We start from the raw sequence: 27,384 nt of genomic DNA on the forward strand, positions 1-27,384 counted from the left end.
AAAGAGGGTCAGAGACCCGACCCGCTCACTCACCCGTGTTAGGAAAGTAAAATGTTTAATGTTAAAGCTCATGCAGTGCATGCAGAGACAGAAAGGGTCACTTGTTATTTGTACCTTACTCCTCGAGTCTCCTAACAGCTGAAATTTACAGAGTCCAAGAAGAAAGAGCACAGAGGGGATTACTTACAACATCATTGCATCATTGACATTTTTTCTCATATTAAAGGATAAATCTGGTGGTATTCTAGAGAAAATGCACAAATGTTTTCAACCATTTTATCATAGAAAAAGAAGAGAAAGAACACGACTGTTGTGACATAAACGCTTTAATGAGACTTTAACAAACACAAAAGCTGTGTTTCCTTTAGAGGGAAGAGTGTCCACCGGGAAAGTCTCAGGCCACGCCCCCTCAAAAGTCCGCTCACTCTGCATGTCTCCATTACAAAAAGGCCCCCAGAGGGATTTAGAGACTCTGGAGGTGACGTATCGTCGTGACGGATTAAACACGGGAGACGCAACTGGGGCCGACGTCGCTAACTTTGCACAATGTCAGCGGCTGATCATAAACAAACCAGCATGGCTAATTATGCACAGCGTCTCCGCAGATCATAAACATAGTGATCGTGAATTAACTGGCATCACTAACTGTGCACAGAGTGTCTGGTGCTTGTTGTAAACAAACAGAGATCACTAAGTGAACACCTCCTGCAGCAGCAGCACATACACACTGTACTGCTACAGAGCTAACTGTTAGCCTATTAGCAATTTGCAGACTGGACGCTAAGGGGTCAACATCCCCTCTGGCTCTGCAGCTGGGAGAGACTGCTGCAGGAGGACTGTGCCGCTTCGACTCGTTCGAGAACGAGTCTCCAAAAGTCTTCAATAACACCAGAAAAAGACGCTGGATATAGCAACAAAGTAGCTAAGTTGGCAACACTACTTCGGTGGCTTTTACAAATAGTTGTTGTGGCGTCAAGTACTATTTCATATCCCACTTAGCATTCTCTCCAATCAGCAACCAGGCTTTTTTCAGGGGAGAAAAAAAGTCCCGACAAAAGACCGCTCCAGACAGCTCATACTCAAATTAGGGGCGTTTCGGCGAGTGAGACCCGCCTCATTCCGGGTATTGGGCAGTAGTGGAAACACCCTTTAAGATTATCACCAGATTTATGCTATCGTATGCTATTTTTATTGCAACTTTAGGCCATTTTTTGTACACTTCTTGATTTTCCAGATTTTCCATTCTGCACAAATCTTTAAAAGGATTGGGAAATAACCCTTCACATTTAAAGAGGTAAAGATGAATAAAAATATGCTACACATTTTTGTTCCACTTATGTTCTTACCAGAGCGTCAGCGACAGCGGCCTCAACGTCGGTGCCGGTGTTGAGGATTCTCATGGCATTTACGGAGGCCGAGATCCGAGCCTGGTGGGACAGCCGGTCTGAAAAACGTGAAAAAAGTGTGTAACCAGGGTGAATATGGGAGACAGTGAAAGTGCATTTTGGAAACAGCCAAAACAAAAAGTTTAAAAAATAATACATGAAGAGGACCATAATTCTATGAAGAACAAAAAGTAGAGTAGAAAAAAAAGCAAATTAATAGATAGATAAATAAATAAATTAAATATAAGAAAAATATATATATATAAAAAAAAAGGAAATTCTGTATTTTTACATTCATTTTATTATTTAGGTATTTCTGTTTTCTACATTTCCATCTATTTATTTAGTTATTTCCACATGTATTTTCTACATTTATTTATTTTTATATTCATAAATTTACTCATCTATTTCTGTGAAACTTATCACCCAATAATGTCAAAATGTCACCAAACAATGTCAAAACTTCACTCTGAAGCACAATAAATGTAAAAAAATACATGTAGAAAATATAATACATAAAAATACATTTATAAATAAATAAATAAATACATGTGGAAATAAACTTAATATACAAAAAATGAAGAAATAACTACAGAAATAACAAAATAAATGATTAAATATATATAAAAATAGAGATGTCCTGTCATTTGTTGCATGTTTATATATATATATATATATATATATACATTTATTTCTCTATTTATCCACGTATGTATTTATTTTTTTCTACTTATGTTAAATTTGGTCATGTGTCGTCATAAAGTCAGATTAATAATGTGATTTTGGGTGTGAGGAGTGTTGAGGTGCTGTGATTTGTAGATTTTGTCGGATGCATTTTCTAACTTCATTGTGTAAGTTGGGTTTTGTTCTTTAAAACATTAAATTACATTTGAATGTTTTCAATCATAGCTAAAATCTTTCATCAGTTTTAGAAGAACACATCTGGATATTACATCAAACCCAAAGCATACAGCAAAAAAAGCTGAAACTTTTTCTTTTGCAAAATATTTAAGCAGAGAGCAGCCAGCAAAATCTTTAACCAACAAAAATAGAAATAAAATGTAAAACATAAAATCAAATCAAGCATTGCTAAACCTTCTGAACCCCACAACCTTATGGAAAAAAATGTATAATAAAGGAATGTACACCCTTTATCACAGCCACAAACTGTGAAAGCAGAAATATTTCTGACCTCCTTGGAAAGATAATGTTTGAATGCTTTCGTCAGGAAAAAAAAAGTATTTTTTATGAAATGTCAATATTTTGGGCTCAGATTTAGTTATGTCTCATTTAAAACTGTGTCCAACAATCAGCTGTCATCACTTAACCGATCCTTTTAAAAACATGAAATAGTTTCTCCTCAACAACACTCCTTGTCCCAGTTTACATGCAGCTGAGAAAATCTAATAACTGACAGGAACGTGTCCTCTTCCTCAACACTGGGTGGTGATATGCGTTGTTTCAGTGGGTTAATATGGCGCCCTTTCTGGTTGACCTCAGTTCGACACTTTGTGCCGTCGCTACTGACCATTGACCGGTTAATGTGACCTGCTAATGTGACCGGCTAATGAAGGACCGGCTAATGTGCGACTGGCTAATGTGCAACCAGCTAATGTGACCGGCCAATATGCAACTGGCTAATGTGACCGGGTAATGAAGGACCGGCTAATGTGAACGGCTAATGAAGGACTGGCTAATGAAGGACCGGCTAATGTGCGACTGGCTAATGTGCAACCGGCTAATGTGCTACCGGCTAATTTGGGACCGGCTAATGTGCAACCGCCTAATGTTCGACCTGCTTTCCTGGATGTTTTTGTTCCGGGGTCATATGCCAGCGTGGGGGGTGGAGCATGTGGAGCATGCTCACATGCGTTGTCTTGTCATACATGCCGGTGAAAATCCTATTCCAATCACATTATCTGGGTGTCCTAATCAGAGTTGGAGAACTCCGACATCAGTCGGACTAACAAGTTTATATGCACTTCAGTTGTCCAGTTATAGCCAGATTAAGGCAATAATTCGTTTTTTTGTAAAGTGTAAAGCCATGAATGACTGCAGGCTGTTTACACAAAGCTGAGAGGAGACGACAAGAGAGGCTGGAAACATTGAAAAAAAAATTTAATATGTGGAGAAAACTAAATATTGGTGACACTTGTGGGCACTTTGGGGTTCAGGGGGTTAATCACAAAGCTATTACGTCCATTACGTCGCATAAAAATGATCATTATGAAGCTGCAAATTAAATGCTTTAAAGCCCTGTATCCCGCCCTCTACAAGAGGTGGAGTTGGGCCATGCAGGGAGTCAGCCAGATAACTGAATAAGGAGCATTTTTGTGTCTGGCTGACTGGGTGAATCTGCCTCCTGAGAGAACGTCACTGGTCACCTGAGTAGCACTCTGCAGAGGGCAGGGCGCTGGTGGAGCGGGAGTGACGGCGAGTCGCTGCAGGAGGACGTAAAGTTAGAGGAGAAAACACTAAACAGACACCTGCCTTTCTGCAGCTTTTTAAGTAGAAGATTAGTTCAACAGAAGACTTTGAAATACAGAGCATGCACAGAATCCAGCAGGAAAAACAGTCATTTAGGCAGACAGATGCAGAGTAAGAAGGGAAGACAGGGTAGTTGGTATTTCACCCAGGGTTTCACGCTTAAAACCCCAACAGAAATGTAATAAATTAAATCAAATTAAATTAAAACCTGGATTTAAAATAACTACTAAAAAAATGTAAGAAAAATGCATCCATACAAAAGAAAATATAAATGCCAAAAAACGAATTATAATTAAATATAAATATATTTTAAAAAATGTTATATATATATATATTTAATATATATATACACACACACACACACACACACATATATATAAAAATATAAATAAATAAAATGACTGTATTAACTTGAAAATTAAAAAAAAACACAGAACCCATTCTCTTTAAAAAAAAAAAAAAAAAAAAGTAAATTATTTTCAGAATGTTTTGGACCACTTTTTTTGTTTACGAGGCTAATTTTTTTCTTTTTCGGGTTTCGTCTGCCTGATGCACATTCTTGACATCTTTCTTTGGGTCACTTTTTGTTTGTTAACCTAATCTTCATCCTACAGGTGTTAATAATCTCCTGCACAGCACAGCTTTGATTATACTGGAGATTTTATGCCATCGTAAATTCCACTTCTTATTGTCCTCGAATCAAAATTTAAAAAAAAAAACACGTCCACCCAGGTGAAATACCAAGTTTTGTTTACGGATTTTCATGAAAACTACTCTTTACAAGAAGTCTTCTGAATTTCATGGTTTTTCTATTAACTTTTGAAACTCTGCAGGAGTTGTTTTCTGAGCTGTGGTGTGGAGGTCTTTGGGGGGTGGGGGTCTTCAGTACTCACCCAGGGGGGAGAAACCCCTGGCGGGGCTGGTGTCACGGCTGCTCTCGCGACTGGTTTCGCGGCTGCAGCCCTGACTCATGCTCGGCCGGGGGATCCGGCTCCGGGCTGGAGGAGCGCGACAGACAGACAGAGAGACAGACAGAGAGCAGTGCAGGGGGAGAGTTTAGCTTGCAGCACATCCAGCCACACACTGACACACCTGAAGCTCTGCATAGACAGTTAGTCAGGCAGGAGAGAAGTGAGAGTCAGACTGAGGGAGGCTGCAGGGTCACTGTTAGTACCAGGAGAAGGAACTGGAATGTTGTTGCAGTAATTTCCAGTGAAATTAGCACTCAAAAGGCCATTTTTCCTATACTACAGATTTACAGGGACTGTTATTATGAATTAATTTGTCTTTTCTTTTCCGGCCCTGAGGTGGAACCCTGTCCTTACCTGAGCCTGATCTGGTGGGGCTGGTCTCTCGGCTGCAGCCCTGGCTGCGGTGACCCCGGGGTCGGCTCTTGTCGATCGGGGGCGTGGAGGCGCTGCTAGCGGGGGTGGCGGTGCCCATGTTCGTCCTCGGGATCCTGCCGTAGGTGGAGCTCAGCAGTCGGCCGGGAGAACCTGACCTGCTGCCGGCTGAAACATGGAAGACATTACCATGCTGTACCAACATAAATGTAATAAATCTAATTAGAGAGATTGACGGCCCTGGAAAAGCGACTGGATCAATCCGGAGATCTGCATGCTGCCACTTTCGCCTAAGCCCAAATTCCAATCTCATCTGGCCTCCCCTAAACAGCTCTGGCTCAAGGCTGTTACTGGATAATAAATTCCCCTGGATGTGCACTGCAGCGAGACCGATCTTCTCTACTTTCCCCCTCAACCTCCTACAGACACCTGTTGACTGTCTGCTGCTGTCTGGGGCCTAAGCAAGACTGTCTCCATAGCAACCGCTATGTTATCGCTTTTTGACATTCCAGCGAGCTGAGACGGGGACTTATTAGGTGCAGGGCAAAGGCGGGTCTCAGGCTTACGCACTCGAACTCCCACACATACACAGATATGCAAATTTTCTCCCTGTCCTATCCACCTCTGTCATATTGTATGTGTGTTTTAAGTATACGTTTGGACGGGTTGATGGCAAATCTCATTGTACTAGTACTTGTTAGTCTGTGCAATGACAATAAAGGCTTCTGATTCTGATCTGATGCTGTACCGACAAAAATGTAATAAATCTAATTAAATGTAAACATACAACGGTAAAATTTAAATAAATACATAAAATACATAAAATAGACTAGTGCTGCACAACTTACTTGTCAAGTGATGGTTTACTAAATAAGGAATAAACAGGTCATATAATCAGTACTCTAATCCAGTGATTCCCAACCGGGGGGGCCCGACCCGCTCAGGGGGGCGCCAAAGATCCACGGGGGTCGCGAAGCCCTCTTGATTTTAAGGGGTGTAATAAATCTAATGCTTTAAATATATACATCTATACCTATAAATTTGAGAAAAGCCTATCTACAAGCTCACAACACATGGCAAGGATTCATTCAAGTTTGAATGTAGGGCTGGGCGATATATCGATATAAAAAAATCTATCGATATATTTTTAAATGTGATATGGATATATGTCTGCTTTTTTCATAAGTAAGTAATTTAGCATATAAGTGTAAATGTAACCTCTTACATACGTAAAATGTAAAAATGTGAGTCCCTCAAGAAAAAGGTTGGGAATCACTGCTCTAATCAGAAGTCTCAGTGTTTATTTCAGTACAATCTGAAAAACTATTGGAGATATTGAGAATGTATCCGGGTTAAAGGTGGGTTGTGAATAAGATCAGAGTGAGAAGCAGCTCACGTTGAGACTGTGAGACGACTTTCCCTCGACTCCTCCCCCGGCTGTCTGTCACTGACGGACCGTTTCCTGAACTCGTCCTCCGGGTTCTTACTCGACCTGCAGAAACAGAAAAACAGAAAACAAAACACATCACACATCAAAGTTAAAAAACACTCCTAACATCAGGACAGCTGTTGGTTTCCAACTCGACATTTTCTACACGTCTCTCATGCAGAAACAGTGAAATTACAGTTAAACTCATCGGGAGGGAAATGTGACAGAAGACAGATGAAAGACATTTAGTCCTACGACTCATTTTTCAATAAAAGACACAAAGAACAAATCTCCACTCTTGTTCTTTTTACCTTTTCTCTTTTTCCCCACAGTTTTGTTGTTTAAATTTTTAGAGCATACATCGATCCGCAGCTCAGTTTCTAAGTTTCAAATGCACAGAGGTAAATACTGCTATACATGGAGAGATAGAGAGATAGTAACTTTATGTAAAAGGAAGAAAAAGACAATAGCGAGAATAAAAAAGATATGAGAACAAACAATAAAGACGAGAAAAGATCTAAATAAATTTTTTTTTTTAAATGAAAAGCTACACTAAAAAAATTACTAATATATAAAACATAAAAATAAAAAAAGATTTAAAACAGATTTTTTTTAAAATACCTATATATATATTAAATGCAATTTCCTGGATAAAATGTGTACAAATACATTCAAAGATAGAGATAGTTAATGATAATAAATATCATATTGAAAAATACTTAATTTAATATACAGAAATAATGACAATAAATAAATTAATAAAAAAAGAACAAAAATTAGGACATTTAAAAAAAATACATTTAAAATAAAACAGAACAAATTTTAAGAGGTAAAGAAAAAAAGAGACTTTAAATCAACAATAACAAATCAAGAATAATAATTTTACATTAGCAAAATAAAACAAAATTTTTAAAAAAATATGGTGACAATAATCAAAAATAAACATATATTAATAATAATAATAACAACAATAATAATTAACAAAATAAAAATAATTTAAATTAAATAAAAGATATAAAGATGATGAAGAAATATATACAATTAAATAAAATAAAAATACAACAGAGAGTAAAAATAAAATAAATATCCTAAAAGGAAAAGTATTATTCATTTCCTAATGTAACAGCAACAATCAACAAACAACAAAGTCAAGAAGAAAGAACATTTTGAACAAACATTTGAAGACAGACTGATCCAGGAGTCACCATGCAGTCCATGCACCGACAACTCCATCACAAATGAGCACCGTCACAGTACTGATGGGGGGTAAAACACACACTGAAGAGGCTCCCCCACCCACACATGGAGACACACAGCACACAGCTTACCATCTGCATTCACACACCACGAGCCGTCTGACAGGCGGAGCCCAGGAGAGACACAACAAGGGTCAGGGGTCAACAGGTTATGCTTCAGATATGATTCACAAAGAGTCTGGATGCACAGCACTTCACTGGCTCTGTGAGAGTTGTCTGATTATATGTCTCAGAATATTATACTTCTTGATGAAATCCATAAAGAGCAGGAATTTAGAACTTCTTTGACAAAAACAACACAATAGAGAACATAAAAATGTCATGAATTTAAGGTGACTTTACTGGGAACTTCCAGTCATCTGACCTTCTGTTTTTTGCAGTGGGAAATTATTTGAAGGAACACAAAGACAGGTAATTATTCCTCTTCGTCAACTCCCATTACCTGTGGTGTACCGCAAGGTGCTATTTTAGGTCCAATTTTATTCTCTGTTTATATGCTCCCTTTTGGCCAGAATATTGAACGTCACAATGTTTCTTTCCATTGTTATGCAGATGACACACAGATATGCCTCCCCTTGAAACCTACTGACCCAAGAAGCCTAGCTGCTGTTTTAGACTGTTTTAGCGATATAAACTGCTGGATGGCACAAAATCTCCTGAAACTAAATAACTCAAAATCTGAAGTCCTATTGTCGTTTTTGACTCAAACCTCAACCTCGAAAAACATATCAATAAAGTAGTTCAGTCCTGTTTCCTTAAATTCAAAACCATATCCAGGATCAAAAAAATAATTTCCCGCTCCAATTTGGAAAAAGTAATACATACACTGATATTCTCCAGATTAGATTATTGCGACTCACTTCTTTCCGGCATAAACCACAAATCACTGCCTTGCCTCCAATTGGTTCAAAATGCAGCAGCGAGGCTTCTTACTGGTTTTACCAGAAGACAGCACATTACAATTTTATATATATATATATATATATATATATATATATATATATAAAATTCTTTTTCTTCTTTGTTGGTTTCTTATTTTTACATGAGTTTTATTCATGCTTGCTCCGTCAAAGCACTTTGTGAACACTGTTTTTAAAGGTGCTATATAAGTAAAGGTATTGTTATTATTATTATTATTATTATAAATAAATTAAATACTTGAAGATATTGGTTTGAATCTGCAGAACAAAGACATAAAATGAGCTATTCTTTAAAAGAAATTATGCAGAAGCTTTTGTACAAAAAAACTACAAATAAATAGTTTTTTCTATGCTTCATTAATCTCACACATGGATTCAAATAACAAAACCGCACTGCACTATAAAAAAATGAAATGAAACTAAAACATGCAAACATAAAATTAAAAAAAAAAAATACTTTAAAAATATGCAAGTAAAATGCATTAATAAAACAGAAACTATAAATAACAAAAACAAAATTGAAATAAAATACAAAAATTTAAAACATATGCAAGTAAAATGCATTTATAACAAAAAGAAAGACAAACTGCCAAAAACTAAATTAAAATAAAATACAATAAAAATGTATTCAAAAATAAATAATTATATTAAACAAAATAAAAAAATAAATAAAATAAAATAAAAGTAAATACAAAGTAACAAGTAATAAATTATTAAAGACATTGCTTAGAATTTGCAGAACAAAAAAACAGAAAGCTATTCTTTAGGGCAAATTATATTAAATCTTCTGAAAAAAAAAAAATCTAAGCAAAGCAAATACATTTATAATGCAAACATAAATATTTTAAGTATATCAAATAAAAAAGTAAATATAGCAAAGTGAAAAATAGAAAAACATAAATAAATAAAATGAAAAAAAAAAGAAGAAGAAATTAGCAAAAATTGCCTGCTGACACTGCATCTACTACTCAGTTAGTAGAGCTCTAACAGCTGTTGATGCTGTTTGTAGCAAGAACAGTCAATGTATTTTTTACTGTCGTGTAACTGTGTGAACACCACAGTCTGTATTGGAAAATGGATTGGACACATGTGGTTGGTCTTACCCAGAGAGGCGTAGGATCCAGGAGGGAGCGCTGAGGCCGAGCTGAAGGGTGAAGCTGCCGGCGACATGGCGGAGGACACGGCGGGCATCCTGGTGCGAGCTGTGGCCGTGGCCGCCGCGTTGACGTCCACATCGCTGCGAGATCGCTGCAGGGAGCCGGGAGAGGAGGCTGCAGCAGGAGTCCTGCTGTGGGACGCTTTGGCTGAAGGAAGAGGATCCAACAGCTTTATGCTTCAGTTTCTATATATTACTGCATGAAACTGCAGGACAGATTGTATTATTTACCAAACTCACTTTTAGTATATTTTAAAATGTACATATAAACTAGCCGTGATAAATGTGTAAAAATACATTAAAAAGGTAAATTAATTTTTTAAAAAAGGAGAAGAAGAAGAAGAAGAAGAAGAAGAAGAAGAAGAAGAAGAAGAAGAAGAAGAAGAAATGAATATGAAATAAAATTGAAATAATGCAATTAAAAATGTAACAAATAAACTTGAAATTGCAATTTTCTGGATTCTATATATATTTAAGATGAATGAAAACAAGAAAATTAAACCGCGAAAAAGTAAAAATTAACTAGAAAATGCAATTTTATGGATGTTTAAATTTCCAAAAGCTGATGTGGCACCAAATTGCAGGATAAAATGTTTGAGAATAAAAATAATTAAATAAAAATAAGGCAAAAATAAAGAGATTCAGAAAATCAGAAGAAAGATAAACTAGAAAATGTCATTTCCCCCAGGAAATAAATGTAGAAATAAATATAAAAATGAATGAATACATTATACAGAAATACCTACATAAATGTAAAAATATCAAATTTCCATTCATGTTTTGCATATATATATATATATATATATATATATATATATATATATATACACACACACACACACATATATATATATATATTTATTTCTACTTGATTCCTCATCTCATCTCTTGCTGCGATTTTCAGTCTTGCAGCTAAAGATTTTATTGCTTATAAAATGATGTTGTGAATGAAATAAAGAACAAAGTGACCTACATCTCGCTGAGCTGCTTCCAAAGGTGCTTTTTACAGACAGGGGTCGACTGTGGAGACAAAACAATATCTGTTATTTAAGAAAACTATGGAAAATACAAATAAACTGGTTAATACCTTAAGAATATAGTAATAAGTGTCACGTTGCTGTGATGTGATATCCACTACAACTAAAATAGAAAAACTACTTTTGTGGATATGAGGTGATACTGTTGTGAATAAAAATAGCACAGCTTGAAACAAAATGTTTAAAATATTTCTCATCATGCGTGACATAAATGGCACAAAGATCAGTGCTGAGCTCAGACAGAGAGAATATATTCATTCCAACAAGGAGAGTAGAAGGAAACTCATGAAATATTATTTTATGATGATGTCAAACCAGACAAATAACAGACATAAACTACTCTGTAATAAAGATATTTTAGGTATTTGTGATATTGTGATATATAATACTACTTTTTTATGCATCATTGTCATTCCAAATGGTTTATTTTGGGCGACGTTTTAAATGACACAAATACAATAAAGACATTTGGACAGAAATATCACAATTTTAAGATTTGTTTTGGTTACTTAATCTAATCTTAATCTATGATCTGTTCAAAAAACAGAAAGTTCAAACTGACTATAACCCATAAGAAGCCATGGTGTGTAACAAACACTTTAAATCTCATTTAAAACTCATTAAATCCCTAAGCGACACATACTCAACACCCTGGTGTGGTGGTCATGTGACTGTGACAAGAAGTGACTTCTCCAAAATGTGTGTGTGACTGGAAACAGAAATGTGGAAAAAGTAGCTAATTTCAAAGAGCTTATTTTTTGTTACTAGATTAAGTTTAAACCCATTTAACAATTCTAATCCATTAATGTCCTGTACTGCATTTGACTTGTTCTGACCATATTTCCTGAACAAATTAAAGTCACAATTATGCAATTATGATATATGTTATGGAGATGCAAACAAAAAGGCAAATGGTTATTTGTTTTTATTTATTAATTTATAATTATTTTGTTACTTCAAAACAAACCGAATGTTAATGTTAAACAGCACTATTAATTAATTTTGATAAATGTTGTGGAGAAAAAGGCAAATTTGTGTTTCTGTAAGCAGAAAATGTGTCTGAGTTTTTTCTTATTTTAAAATAAGAAATATTATAAACATAAATACCATAAACGGCTAATGTCACATCACAGATTTAAAAAAAAAAAAAACATTATAAATGTGTTCTATGTGGTCAACTTGTTCTGTGGTATATCCCCCATCATTTTCCTTTAAGGATGAATAGGTCTGGGTTCTTATGGGTTAATGCCTGTTATTTTTGGTGATTTTTAAAAGAAAACATACTTTTACAGCGAGATGGTGAGGTTCAGAGAAAGGTTATTATAGTTAACGAATACTAATGAAACAACGAAAACTAGAATTGAAAGAACATTTTCGTTAACTGAAATGAAAATAAAAAGGAGAGTTTTAAAAAAAAAAACCGATAACTAACTGAAACTGTATTATGTGGTTACAAAAGTAACTAAAACTAACTAAAACTATAGTGAAAATGTCCTTCGTTTTGGTCTTTGTCAACTTTTTTCATACGTAAACCTTTTTGGTTGATATGAAATCTATTTCATCTATCTGGTTTTATGACTTAATAAACTTATTGGGGCTGAGATGGATCAGACAAAGGAAATAAAGGAAATATTTAATGTGACTTTTTTTAATCTGGCACCCAACACAGCCCATTACAACAAAACTAAAACTAATAAAAACTAAACTAAAACTAAGCATTTTCCCAAAAATAAAAAAGAATTAAAACTAGCAAACTCACTCTAAAAACTAATTAAAACTAACTGAATTTGAAAACAAAAGAACACAACGAAATTAAAACTAAAACTATTGAAAAATCCAACACTATTATAACCTTGGTTCAGAGGGTTATACTTCAGCAAAATAAAATGATAAAAAATCGGCCGAGAAGCAGCTTGCAGCTTCCGTTTATCATCATGTTAGTTTTAAAAACCTGCTGTGTTTTCTCTTTGAAGCTTTGTTTTGTTTGTCATATATGATTCTCAAGGAGAAGATAATGCCTGTTTTTACATTTTTTAACAGTGAATTTTGATTGAAAGTCAAATTTCACCAAAGTATAGTTCTTTGGTGTTCCATCCTCACACGTGTTCCTCTCTTTTACACCTAAAAAACTAGGACGAGAAGTGGAATCGAGGACTTCACATCCTTCTCATGTTCCCAGTAAATCAATAATGGCATCAGATAGGAGGAAGAAGCATCTCACTTGAGGCTCTCCTGGGAGGACGAGGAGGAGCGGTCGGAGGCGGGCAGCGACATCAGGCTGTCTCCGCTCCTCAGGTGAGCCTGCAGAGCCTTCTGATAGGACGATTCCAGGCCCTGGAACAGGAGCTCCGCCTCCCGCCGGAAGTGACTGTGGAAGCTCCAGTAGCACCTGAAACCACCCAAAGAAATATCTTCAGAATCAGAAGCCTTTATTGTCATTGCACAGAGTAACAAGTACTAGGACAACGAGATTAGCCATCAACCCGTCCAAACGTATACTTAAAACACACATACAATATGACGGAGGTGGACAGGAGAGGGAGACAGAGATGAAAGAAAAGAAATACTGCACAACGTGAGGAGAGGAAAGGAGGAAAAAACTATGAAAAAAACCTTGGCAACATGAGCACATCTTAATACTACGCTTCTCTTTCTTTTTTTCCATGCTACATGTGTAAGATTACACACAGATATAAATAACACAAAACCATATTGCACTTTGAACCACCTAAAACACCAACAAAGATGGAAATTAATTACATTTAAATTAAACTTAATTATACAAGTATAAAATTAAATATTTTTTAAAAAGTAAAAAGAAAATATAAATGCCATTAACGAATAAATGGATTGTGAAGGAAATTTGGTGTTTCCTGCATGGTGGGTCATGAAGTAGGCGGCGACCTACTTGATATTCAAGACGCAAGGCATTGTGGGAACTCACTCTGTGAACTTAACTTTGATAACACCATGATTGAGGGGAACATGTAGATCAGGGGGCTCTGTCCTGATGTGGTGTATAGAGCAGGAAGATAGGGCTGCATTGACTCTTGCTGAAGAATCAATGCTGGGAACTACAACAGATATAAAGCGAGCGGTGTACGGGACTTTGTTGTACTGTAAAAGAGCCATTCGGAATTGTGCGGTGTATGGAATACGAATGTGCTAATAATTTAAAAGTATTGAGTGCTTTGTGTTTGGCCAGCTCACCCATTAACTGAGTGCAGTTGTCAAAATTGCCAGGATACAAATGAAATAGAAAATATAAAGGCCCTAAACAAAATGGAAATAAATTATACTTAAGTACTAAAATATTTTAATAAATTGCACAAATAAAATGTATGAATGCCAAAAATAAAATTAAAATAAATTATTTTAAAAAATGTAAATAAAATGCATGAATAAAAAAGAAAATAGGAATGCCATAAATAAATAAATAAATAAATGGATATAAATGAAATAGAAAATATAAATGCCATAAATAAATAAATGGATATAAATGAAACAGAAAATATAAATGCCCAAAACAAAATGTATGTAAATAAAATGCATAAATAAAATAAAAATATAAATGCCACAAAAAATTAAATAAATTATACTTAAGTAATAAAATATGTTAATAAATTGCATAAAAAATAGAAAGTATACATGCCAAACACAAAATGAAAATAAATGATTTAAAAAAAGTAAATAAAATGCATAAAAAATAGAAAACATAAATGCCAAAAACAAAATAAAAATAAAAGTTTGTTTGTTGGTTTGTTTCTCGACTGTCAAGCTGCAGCTACAACAAATGATCTACAGGAGTAGATTTACATCGGAAGAGATTCATAATATTGCTCATTGTAAAACATAATTTGCAGTAAAACAAAAGAGTTGAACTTACTTTCTGGCCACAGAGCGAGCCTCAGCATCTGCGTCATGGATTCCTTTCTTTATCGTCTCCATTAAAACTGTTCCATGTCTACAAAGGCAGGAAAAGAAAGAAGAAAATATGAATTTAAACAATATTCAAACATCTCTTTTCCCTGCCAACACGCACTGTAAACTGAGGACAGTTATATATATATATGTATATATATATATATATATATATTTTTTTTTTTTAACAATTTCATTTTATCAATTATTTATTTTATTTTTACGTTTTTTTTTTCTTTAATGTTTGTATGTGTTATTTTATTTTGTCTGTATTATTCAATTGGTGTTTCAGGTAGGTTGCTTTTGTGTTGCTCATTTTATAAATATCATTATCATTACTATGATTATTATTATTATTATTATTATTATTACAATATTCATTTTTAAGGCTCCGGACAGGTTTTAAGGGTAAGGGAAAACAAATATTAAATATTAATAAAAATCATGGCCTTGTGATGTCAGCGACCTATTGTATGAGTCAGAACCCTCCCATCTGTTCTGCGGTCTGGACTCCATTAGGTCCACTAACACTAATCAATAATTTATTTGATATTATGGGATGTCCATGTCACCATGTGACCAGTGTGAAACAAGGCTGTTTGATTTATTTATGATCAGAAGTTTTAAAGTCTGCAGTTTTTAAGCGTTTTTAGGCCTTTTGAATTTTGACCAATTTTGACAAAAATCGACAGACGAGGGGTGTTTGGGGGGCGGTGTCATTTTTGGACATCCCATAATATGTTTTTTTCCCCGTCATTTATGGTCATATTATGGTCATATTATGGTACCACATGTATCAACAGACTATAATTGACCCATTTTAAGCATTTTTAGGCATGTTGAAATTTGACCAATTTTGACAAAAATCGACAGGTGGTGGGGGCGGTGTCATTTTTGGACATCCCATAATATGGTTTTCTTCTCTCATTTCTTGTCATATTATGCTTCCACGTGTATCAATAGACTATAAGTGACCCATTTCAATCATTTTAAGACATTTTTAAATTTGACCAATTCTGACAAAAATCAACAGGCTGGTGGTGGGGGTGGTGTCATTTATAGCCATCCCATAATATGATTTTTCTGTCATTTCTTTTTTTTAGGCATTTTTACGCTTTATTGACAGTGACAGAGTGAAAGGGGGTGACAGAGGGGAAGACATGCGGCAAAGGGAGCTCAGGCCGGATTCGAACCCGGCTCCGCCGCAGCAAGGCCTCAGCCTACATGGCAAGCGCTCTACCAATGTGAGCCACCGGGACACCCTGATTTTTCTGTCATTTCTGGTCATATTATGCTTACACATGTATCAACAGACTATAAGTGACCCATTTTAAGCATTTTAAGTCATTTTTAAATTTGACCAATTCTGACAAAAATCGACAGGCGCGGGGGGGACGGTGTCATTTTTGGACATCCCTTAAATTTTTTTTTTTCCCTGTCATTTATGGTCATATTATACTTCCACATGTATCAACAGACAATAAGTGACCCATTTTAAGCATTTTTAGACATTTCGAAATTTGACCAATTCTGACAAAAATCGACAAATGGGGGGTGGTGGGGGCAGTGTCATTTTTGGACATCCCATAATATGTTTTTTTCCCATTATTTCTGGTCACATTATGTTTCCACATTCATCAACAGACTAAAATTGACCCATTTTAAGCACTTTAAGGCATTTTGAAATTTGACCAATTTTGACAAAAATCGACGTTTTTGGACATCCCAAAATCAGACCAAAACCTTTAGTCAGGATTTAAAACTCAGGTCACATTTAGTAGTCTAACACACACACACACACACACACACACACACACACACACACAGTCAGTGATGGATGAGAACCAGAGAGCTCCCCTGGTATCGGGGGGCAGCTCCAGTTTCTCCCTGGCAGCAGTGGCGGCAGGAAGCAGCCAGGCAGAAACACAACGAGACAGAGACAGTGATCCCCGGCTGAGACAGACCCTGACCTGGCCGGTGTCACATTTCCTGACAAACCAGCGAGGAGAACTTTAACCCTTTCAACACCACACGCATGTTTGCTTTAAGAGATCACCAAAAATCCACCATTTATCGTAGAAAGAATCTGTACAACGAGCATTATGGTCTGAGTTTAAACTTTCCGACGGTCTTTGAACGGATATTTGGTTATGATGGTCTCCATTACAAAAAAAATACCAAAACGAAGCTGAAAATTGTGATCTTTCTTATATGTAATTTAAAACATGTTCAAAAATAGGTTTGCACTAACCAGATCCTGTTAACCTATGGTCCTGCGGTCCTTTTTGACCCCAAATATACCATTAATATAGGTTCACTTTCATAGAATTGCTTGAAATTTTCAGCATATGTGCCCCTCTGCATCCTTTATAGATAATATAAACTTAATTTTTAAATTTCTTTCTTCATACATTTTTACGTGTTTTATACATTTTTACAGCAAAAAAAAGTTGTTAATAATTTTTCTCTACATGTCCTAAAACCAGTCTAATGTCATGGGGTCCTTTTTGACCCCTGAGGACCATGGGTGTGATCTTTTTAAACTTTTTTTTGCTGTCATCTAAAAATGAAAAATGCTTTCAAAACATGTTGACATGTTGAAACAAGTTTGACTAAAAGTTGACATAACCTACTCTGTGCATTCCCATCAAGAAATTATTATCTCACTAAAGCTACTGAAAAAAAAATTAAGCTTTCATTACTTTTTGTTCTCTTGAAATGAGGCCTAATGTTCTATATTTGACTAAAATTGACCAATCATAATGAAAAAAATATGAAAATTATATATACATTTTTTGGTCATGAGTTGCTATAAAAGTTGAAAAAAAAAGTTGTTAATTATTTTTTTCTACATGTCCTTAAACCAGTCTTGTGTCATGGGGTCCTTTTTGACCTTGAGGACCATGGGTGTGTAGTTGACAGGAGGACTAAACAATAAATTCTGCTCCTCAGCGACACCATGATTGATTCTGCTGAGACAAATGGTCCCCATAACATTTAAAAGGAGCAAAAATGCCTTGAAGCAACACCATTTTATTATTATTATTATTATTATCATTATTATACATAATCAGCTGTTTCCCACCTCTCCAAAGAGCTTGTCTGCCACTCCTGCAGCATCAGGTCCAAGAACTCGAAGCAGCGCCTGAAAAACAGAAGAAAAGTTAAAGTGTGATTCGACCACACAGGAATAACTGTGTGGATTAGTGGGGTAAATTTATATTTAATTTCACAACTTTAAAGTGTAGGGACCTACAAATAAAAGTTAAAATAAAATAAAAATGCATAAATAAAATGTATAAAACATTAAATACATTTAAAAAAAGAAAAATCTAAATTACTCATTAGAAATGAATAAAACATTAATACAAAATTACACATAATAAAATAGAATATTCATTTAAAAAGAACATGTAATAAAAGTAAATACAAAATACATAATTAGAAAATACACAAACAATCTTAATGAAAATGAATAATACAGACAAAATAAATAATAAAAAAATAGAAATACTTATATTTCAATAAAATAAAAAAATACATAATGCCTGAACTAAATAAAATACAAATAAATACATAAAACAATCAAAGTATTAAGAAAAAACATTAGTATGATAAAATATAAATACAAAATAAATACAAATAATAAAATATATACATAAAATAACAATTAAAAAATGAAATAAATACAACAGAATAAAAATATAACTAGAAAAATTTTGAGTGTGCTTGCGTACTCTGCTTTCCTCCAGAAATTTTCCCGCCTTTTTAAAATGGCAGTCTATGAGGCTGTGGGTGGTGTTGGTGGATCATCTGTGCGTCCTACGCCCAAACTATAACTCTGACAGCTTTACCAGAGGATTGTGAGTGAGAGGACAAATTTTCCTACGTTTCTATGAATAAATTCTGTAGAGTGGTATATGCGGCCTCGAGTGCAGTTTCCAAATTCATTTTTTGACAATTTTTTTCTCCCTCTCCACTCTAGTGATGATGTCATCCACCTAGCCTCTCCATAGGGTAACATTGGGGGGATTTTTTTGCGTGTTTTTGCTGAATAATTTGAAAACCGTTTGCTGAAACCCTTAGAAAAGTCATAGCATACTTGTCATGGTCGAGCCATGAGCCATTTAGAGTTGTTTTAAACACCATACGGTGTTACGGTAAGAACGTGTTAGACCCGCCTTCCAAATAAAAGCAAACACATGTAGCTTTCAAAATAAGAGCACATGGATGTGTTAGCAGAGTCCACCACAGAATTTGCAAGAAGACTGTCAAAATATGATGCCTTAAATAAAAAATAGAAGAACCCTTATTCTCCTTTACAAGAACATAGGAATAGTGGCATTAGAATGTGCGAGAGGCACCAAATTTAGGCTTTTAGGGCAAAAATTTTCCCCCGGACCCCCAGATTTATTTATTTTAGTTGCTGTTGCACTACTGTTTTGTATACTGTTTTATTTAAAAATAAATGTAAAAACAAATGTCTTGAATCTGCTGTATTTATTCATGTTTTACAAAGGGTTTAACCTGAGCCAGGCCTTACCAAAATGATAATCATATCACAGTCATGCAGGTGAAGTATGATTTTTTTTTTATAACATACTGGTAACGGATCGGTACTCGGTATCGACTGATAACCACAGCACAAGTATTGGAATCGGTATCAAGAGGGAAAAAATGGTATCGGAATATCTCTAATTTTAGTGTATTTGTGACCAAAACTCTGGAAGGAGTAGTCGACCCGAAAAAAACATGGAAGACACAGAAGAATAAGAATAAGCCTGGTGAATAGCATATTGTGTGCTCTTTCAAACACACTCAATAAGATGAAATATGGGGTGTCTCACCTTCTGACAGCCACAGATTTGGAGATACAGTTGCTGGTGATGATGGGGATGAGACGTGGGTAGTGTGTGTGCTGCAAAGCAACAACAAACTGGTGTCAAAACATGCCAGTTACATTCACACCAATACATTTCCATTTTAAACATTTCTGTGGTTTTAAACAGGAAGCAGATTGTCAAGCGGTACATACTCTAAGAATGAGGCGGACGGCAGCGATGCCGGAGGTGGCCATGATTTTGGCACTGTTGGGGACCAGGTTGAGGAGGATGGGCATGATGGCCTCTGCAGCGTGGTCGAAGCGACTGCCGAGCACCGACGACAGGTGGCTGGAGACGGGAGAGCAGAGCAGCGCAGAGCGGACACTCAGTTACACTTTAACTGCCTGCTCAACATTATGGTAGAGCACATTTTCGGTAACCATATCTCAATGAATGAGAGTGAGTGATTCACTGAAAACAACCTGATTGAGCCATTTCAACCACTTGGCTGAGGAATGTTTTTCTAAAATCGGACACAAGAAAATCACTCCATACATCTGGCCTGTTTTTGGTGAAATTCTGAAAGATAGGTAATTTTGTTTTTTACATATCCTACTGTCAGATGCCTTACTGAACAGAATAATGTTAAATTATTCCACAAAAAACTGTAATGAATGTATAATAATTTTTTTAAAACTATCGCAACCAAACGGTTGATTTGGCACTTTATGGTTAGCTTAGCGATATCAAGCTAATGTCATTATAATGAATTATGTGCTATGAAATCATAACTTCTGATCACTCATTGCTGTGAATATAAATATTTAATGTTATTCCATCATAAATATGCTGAAATAATTAATTAAGCATGTAGTTTTTATCACTTTCTGAGATGATTTCCAAGTAAATATGGTAATTATATAGAATAAATATGTGGAAAAATTTGACATCACAACTAATTCCATTTTAACAAAATGACAAATGCTGGTATACTAATAGTTTTAACTTTGTAAGAGAATGTGGTTTGTATTTTTTTTAAAATGTGTTCAACAATTACTAGATCAATACAAAAAGGGGTTAAAGGGTTGAACACATCACAGATATGATGATGTCAGATAATCTGTTGGGAGACTGTCTTACCCCAGAGTGAGGCAGGCCTCTCTCACCACCTGAGAGCGGAGGTCCTTGGCGGAGAGTTTGAACGCCGCCTCCATGAGACGCAGCTGCTGAGGGAAGCCGTCAAACTCTGCTGCACCGGCCAACAGCAGCGAACGCACCTTCTTCAGCTGCAGGAGCACAATCAGGGATCAGCAACAAGACATTTTAATCTAACTGATTGTCCTATTATTTATTATTTATTTATCTTTATTTGTTTGTTTGTTTATTTCTTTTCTTTGAGATCCTCATTTGGGAAATACCAGTTTGCCTCGTATATATGATTGTCTGTTTACCTTATGGTTTGTTATTTACTTTGTGAATATATACCTGGAAAAAAGGAAAAAAAATGCAAGGTACAATATTGCAAAGAAAATGAAATGACTGATTATGTTTGTGAAGGTAAGAAGCCTTGGAATAAAGTATAAAAAAATATATACTTTTTTATTATAATAATATAATAAAAATATGAATAATAATATTATAAATAACATTATGTAATTAAAAAGTAGTATAATATCCAAACTGCAGGAAGCGCAATGTAGTTTAAATTCTTAATGAAGTATTGTGGCGCTGCAGAAATGTCCGGGTAATATTTTCAAAGTGCAGAAAAATCTTTGTTTGCTGCAGATCCTTGTAAAAAGAACCACCATTATCATTTTAATATATTTTTCAGTAAAATTTAGAATCAGCAACAAGACATTTTAATCTAACTGATGCTCAAGGTTAGGGAGGACGGAAGCTGCCAAAATAAACTCTATTAAGTAGTTTTTTCTTTATACTCAACTTTGTATCTATTTAATTTTCCCTTTTATTAAATATAAATGGATATAATATAAATGCAAAAATAAAGAAATGACTTTTGTTAAATTGTTAATAGGGAGAATAGATGATACCAAAATTGAAAATGATTATATCGATTAATTCATTTAAACAAGTTTGTTTTATTGTTGTATTAAATTTTCCCTTTGATTTAATATAAATTCCAAAATAACAAATACATTTAAAAAATGGCCTGATTAATAAATCAATATCGCAATGTGCCCCCCCCAAAAATACTATTTATTAATTGATCAAATGTGACATAAATCTTCCTTACTTATTAACCTTCATATTAATTCTCCTATTTATTTACTGTGCTATTTAATTTTCCAAATATATTTAAAATATAAATGCAAAAATAAATACGGTAACACTTCACAATAACCAAAATGTATATAAATGGTAAATAGATAGTTTATTAATGTTAAATCATAATTCATAAATGGTAAATATAGATTATTAATGTTAAATCATCATTTATAAATGGTAAATAGATAGTTTATTAATGTAAGTTAATAGTTTCTTTACCATTAAAAAACAAACAATTCAATTCTAATTAATAATATTTATTAATGGACTATTTATTAATGGTTTATAGTCGCATTCATAACATTTTAAACACTATTTGAAGCATTTGTTAATGATTTCCAAATTATTTATATAGCTTTAAGAAAATGGTTGTAAAACATCTATAAAGATTAAATACGCAGACTTAATTGTAGTATTTCTAAATGGTTAATATTTGGTTTATTAACCCTCTATAAACATAACTTAGATGGTTATTGTAAAGTGTGACCAGAAAAACATTAATGACTTATTCATTTTTTCATTTTTTTTTCCTCCTTTCCTTTCCTCACATTGTGCTGTGTTTATTTTCTTTCATCTCTGTCCTGTCCGACTCTGTCATATTGTATGTGTGTTTTAAGTATTCGTTTGGACGGGTTAATGCCTTTTTTTTTTTGTCCTAGTACTTGTTACTCTGTGCAATGACAATAAAGGTTGAATCTGAATCCGATTCTGATCTGAATTAATAAATAAATATTGCAATGTAATTTATTTATCATATTATTTGTATTTTTTTTCCTGGCAGATTTCGTTCTTCACACAAAGAGAGATTACAGAGAGGTCTCACAGCTGCCACGCGGAGCTCCCAGTCCCTCTTATCGTCCGACAGCACATCTCGAATCTTGGCCATGGCCTCCTCCACCTCCCTGTTGGAGTAGATCTGATGGAGGAAAGGGTAAGATTAAAGACGGATAAGAATGCTGCATGGTGATATTAGAAATTCTATATTTAAAAAAAACAAAAACATGTGTAATAAACACACCTGCACTGTTGGAACATCCTCAAAGGCCTGGATGAAGTCCTCCACGTCCACAGCTCCAGCAGCAGAACTGGAACCATCCCTCCCTACAGACAAGAGCACAGCAACAAATAAATCATTCAAATATACTTTGATAAAAGACGGGGAAAATATTTAAAAATCAACATAACAACAGAAGAGTGGAGAAGAGCATTAGGTGAAAACTTCGGTAACACTTAACAATAACCATCTAAGTAATGTTTATAGATGGTTTATAAACCAATTATTATTAACCATTTACAAAATTCCATTCATATTTAATCTTTAAATGTTTTCAAGCAATTTCTTAAAGGTATACGAATCATTTTGAAATCATTTACATACTTAATATGGTGTTAAAATGTTATAATGAGTGTAAAGCTATTAATAAAGTAATGATTATGTTTGTTTATGGTAAAGAAATCTATTTGGCATTTATAAATTATAGTTCAACATTATTACATTTTCTGTTCACCATTCTAAATGGCCTATATATAGTTTATAAATGATGATTAAACATTAATAAACTACCTGTTTACCATTTATAAATGGTCTATTTACCATCTATAAATGATGGTTGTTGTAAAGTGTTACTAAAACTTCAGAATCTCACAATCAAAATACTGGAGGGAGTTTTCATAGAAAGTGAGTATGAGATTTTTTTCCACACCTGAGAACTCAAGAAATGCTTCCCCGGATTAGATGAGGGATGTTGGCGAAGATGCGGAGAAGGGGCGTATTATATGCATATGCTTTTTACATGCCCAGTATTAACAACATACTGGGAAGGAGTTAAGGAAATCCTAAAGTACATTTTTGAGTTTACAGAGCATTTGCAGGTACAACATTGGTTAGGTATTTATTTAAATTTATATTAACTGCAGAACAAAGTTTAGAAATGGAAAGACTAACTTTTAGAAATAGGGAACAAATACATATTTGGAATAAGTTATACTGTAAAGAAAGGCTGATAAAAACTGTGGAAATATTTAATAAAATTAAGGAGATGAACTAAATGGTCCCCACCCCAACACTAACACTCACATGCATACACACACACACAGATACATGAACACGCATACATGCACCACCCCTTATTTTCCCATTAGTTTATTTTAGTTTATTCTATTATTTATTATTTATTTATCTTTATTTTTTTGTTTGTTTATTTCTTTTCTTTGATATCCTCATTTGGGAAATACCAGTTTGCCTCATATGATTGTCTGTTTACCTCATGGTTTGTTATTTACTTTGTGAATATATACCTGGAAAAAAGGAAAAAAAATGCAAGGTACAATATTGCAAAGAAAACGAAATGACTGATTATGTTTGTGAAGGTAAGAAGCCTTGCAATAAAGTATAAAAAAATACTTTTTTATTATAATAATATAATAAAAATATGAATAATAATATTGTAAATAACATTATATAATTAAAAAGTAGTATAATATCCAAACTGCAGGAAGCGCAATATAGTTTAAATTCTTAATGAAGTATTGTGGCGCTGCAGAAATGTCCTGGTAAGATTTTCAAAGTGCAGAAAAATCTTTGTTTGCTGCAGATCCTTGTAAAAAGAACCACCATTATCATTTTAATATATTTTTCAGTAAGATTTAGAATAATGATGTGAAAATGATCATTCCCTCCAATATCATGACCCACATGGTAATTTTTATTTTTATCCACCAATAAGTAATTTTTATATTTTAAATTGTATTTAATATATATATATATATATATATATACAATTGTATATAATTATATATATAATATATAATTCATATATTTACTTAAATGTTATTAAAACTATTTTAATTCATTTTTTTGTTTTTATATGTTTATATGTATGGATATGTATTATGATTTTTATTTATTCAATGTTTCTTTGTTTTATTTTATTCTGTCTGTGTTGTTCAGTAGGTGATGTGAATTTCAGGTGTTTGAATGTGTTGTTTTGTTTTTGCCCTTCTTCTTTGATTATTATTATTATAATTATTATTATTATGATTATTATTATAACAATGTTGTTATTATTATTATATTTATATGGTTTTCATCTAAATAAATGCAATTAGATATTTTCTCCATATCTTGCAGCTAGGGCTGGGCGATATATCGATATAAAAAATATATCGATATATTTTTAAATGTGATATGGAATTAGACCATATTGCATATATCGATATAGTTTTAAAAATATATATATATATATATATAAATGCCCTTACTAGGGTTTGTCAATATTTAGTTCTTTTGTAATGTTCGTTATTCTTTTCTCATATAAATATATTTATTTCAGAAAAAGATTGGCCTTTTTAATTTCATAGGCTATTTTTATTGAAGATATTTTTTAAATGTGCACTTTATGGAGCTTTGATTTAAAAAAAACATCTACAGTATTTATGTTCACTTAAATCAACGGTTTCAATGAAACTACTTGTGACATGTCATATTTGACTTTGACTGAACAATTGCTCTCACTTTGCGCTAAATATCAGGATATATATTGTATATCGATATTCAGCCTAAATATATCGGGATATGACTTTTGGTCCATATCGCCCAGCCCTACTTGCAGCTCTAATTGAATAGCTATCGAGGCAATGAAATTATCTTTCCTGGATATTTCAGTTGACAGAGACCTCTTTCACAGCTCAGGTGTCCGTTCAGTGTGAAAACGCAGCAGAAGAGTGAAGTGGATAAAATACTTTTGTTGTCTCTGAAGCTTCATGAAAGTCTTTAAACTATGTTAACCATGTGAAGAATTTAAAGATGTTTGCTTTGAGCTGCAAAGTGAAAATAAGACAAAAGGAGCAGTCAGCGTTTAAATGCTGCTGTGAACAAATGTTTAAATGTAAATTATGACATTTTAACCCTTGTGCTCTCCAAGGTTAAAATAGTTTTGGATTTTTCATTAGTTTTAGTTTTAATTTCGTTGTGATTTTTTGTTTTCCAATTCAGTTAGTTTTAATCAGTTTTTAGAGTGAGTTTGCTAGTATTAATTCGTTTTTATTTTTTGAAAATGCTAAGTTTTAGTTTAGTCTCATCCATCTCAGCCCTGATAAGTTTATTAAGTCATAAAACCAGATAGATGAAATAGATTTCATATCAACCAAAATGTTTACGTATGAAAAAAGTTGACAAAGACGAAAACGAAGGACATTTTCATTATAATTTCGTGAGTTTTGTAACCACAAAATACAGTTTGAGTTAGTTATCGTTTGTTAAAAAAACTCTCGTTTTTATTTTGATTTCAGTTAACGAAAATGTTTTTTCAACTCTAGTTTTCGTTATTTTGTTAGTTTTCGTTAACTTTAATAACCCTTGGTGCGCTCCTAGGACATTTCTCTTATTTTTTTTTTCATTTGTTGACCACTTTGGTTGTGTTACAGCTTGAGGCATGAATTTTTGCAGGGACTTTTTTTAGTAAAATGTTTTAAATCCATTGTTATTAACCCTTACATGTCTTTTATACTCCATTGGTGCATATACTACCCTCTGGTGACCCTCACAACAACTGCTATTAAATCACCATACATCAATATTTTTCTCTGATTTTTTAATATAAATCTCTTATACAACTTCAGACTTGTTCAAAACTACCAACCATTAAATCCTTTTCAGAATTTTAACCCTTTATACCCTTTTATAAAGACTGATAAGGGGATTAAAATGAACAGTTTCCAGAATGTAATGTTTTTTGCCTTCATGTATAATAAGAAAATACATAAAGTTATATATTTTTTGTTTATTATTATTATTTTAAAATATATGTATTATTTTTTATTCGTTTGTTTATGTATTTTTGAAATATTTTTCTTGTTAAAGGGTTGAATTTCGTTCAACAAGTTGAAATTTTTTTTATCAAAAACTCTCTTTCCACAATCACTCTTGCTGTGCGGACGAGTCAGTGAGACGTGAGGCGGCGGACTGGACGCTGACCTGAGGACTTGGTGCTGGAGGCGGGGCGTCGGAAGGAACCCATGCTCACCGTCTTCTTCCCGGACAGCGAGGCGCCTTTGGACGAGGATGAGGAGCGGCCGCCGTCCCCTGAGTCATCGTCCTCAAAGTTTTTGTCTGGAAGGAAGGAGGAGCAGAGAGGAGAGTGAACAACGAGTCTCCAGTCAGCTCCACAAAGAGCCTCCAAGCGATGCAGAGCAGGCAGGCGGACTCGGACATTCCTGCATTTTAACTTTTAGCAATATTCAGCTGATCCAGAGGACATAACTCACATTCCTATATCACCAACATAACAAGCAAAGGACAGCGAGGAGCGCGAAGGTCAGAGACACAACGCCCAGACAACAA

The 27,384-nt window shown here is 34.1% G+C and overlaps 1 protein-coding gene across 1 annotated transcript in view; it reads right to left on the minus strand.

Annotated features, from left to right (window-relative positions):
• The window catches only part of LOC131963083 (CLIP-associating protein 1-like), a 90,935-nt gene that overhangs the window by 27,175 nt on the left and 36,376 nt on the right, over window positions 1–27,384 (minus strand). The window contains exons 9-24 of the mRNA XM_059328219.1: window positions 27,019–27,153; window positions 23,062–23,144; window positions 22,867–22,959; window positions 20,898–21,043; window positions 19,970–20,105; window positions 19,782–19,852; window positions 18,020–18,079; window positions 14,900–14,977; window positions 13,235–13,402; window positions 10,950–10,996; window positions 9,924–10,124; window positions 6,612–6,707; window positions 5,198–5,383; window positions 4,766–4,870; window positions 1,347–1,444; window positions 115–138 (exon numbers count right to left, since the gene is read on the minus strand). Of these exons, the coding sequence (XP_059184202.1) occupies window positions 115–138; window positions 1,347–1,444; window positions 4,766–4,870; window positions 5,198–5,383; window positions 6,612–6,707; window positions 9,924–10,124; window positions 10,950–10,996; window positions 13,235–13,402; window positions 14,900–14,977; window positions 18,020–18,079; window positions 19,782–19,852; window positions 19,970–20,105; window positions 20,898–21,043; window positions 22,867–22,959; window positions 23,062–23,144; window positions 27,019–27,153 (1,727 nt within the window). The remainder of the gene's footprint in view (window positions 1–114; window positions 139–1,346; window positions 1,445–4,765; window positions 4,871–5,197; window positions 5,384–6,611; window positions 6,708–9,923; window positions 10,125–10,949; window positions 10,997–13,234; window positions 13,403–14,899; window positions 14,978–18,019; window positions 18,080–19,781; window positions 19,853–19,969; window positions 20,106–20,897; window positions 21,044–22,866; window positions 22,960–23,061; window positions 23,145–27,018; window positions 27,154–27,384) is intronic.

This window comes from Centropristis striata, chromosome 24, assembly GCF_030273125.1.
Source record: "Centropristis striata isolate RG_2023a ecotype Rhode Island chromosome 24, C.striata_1.0, whole genome shotgun sequence".
Classification (NCBI taxonomy): domain Eukaryota; kingdom Metazoa; phylum Chordata; class Actinopteri; order Perciformes; family Serranidae; genus Centropristis; species Centropristis striata.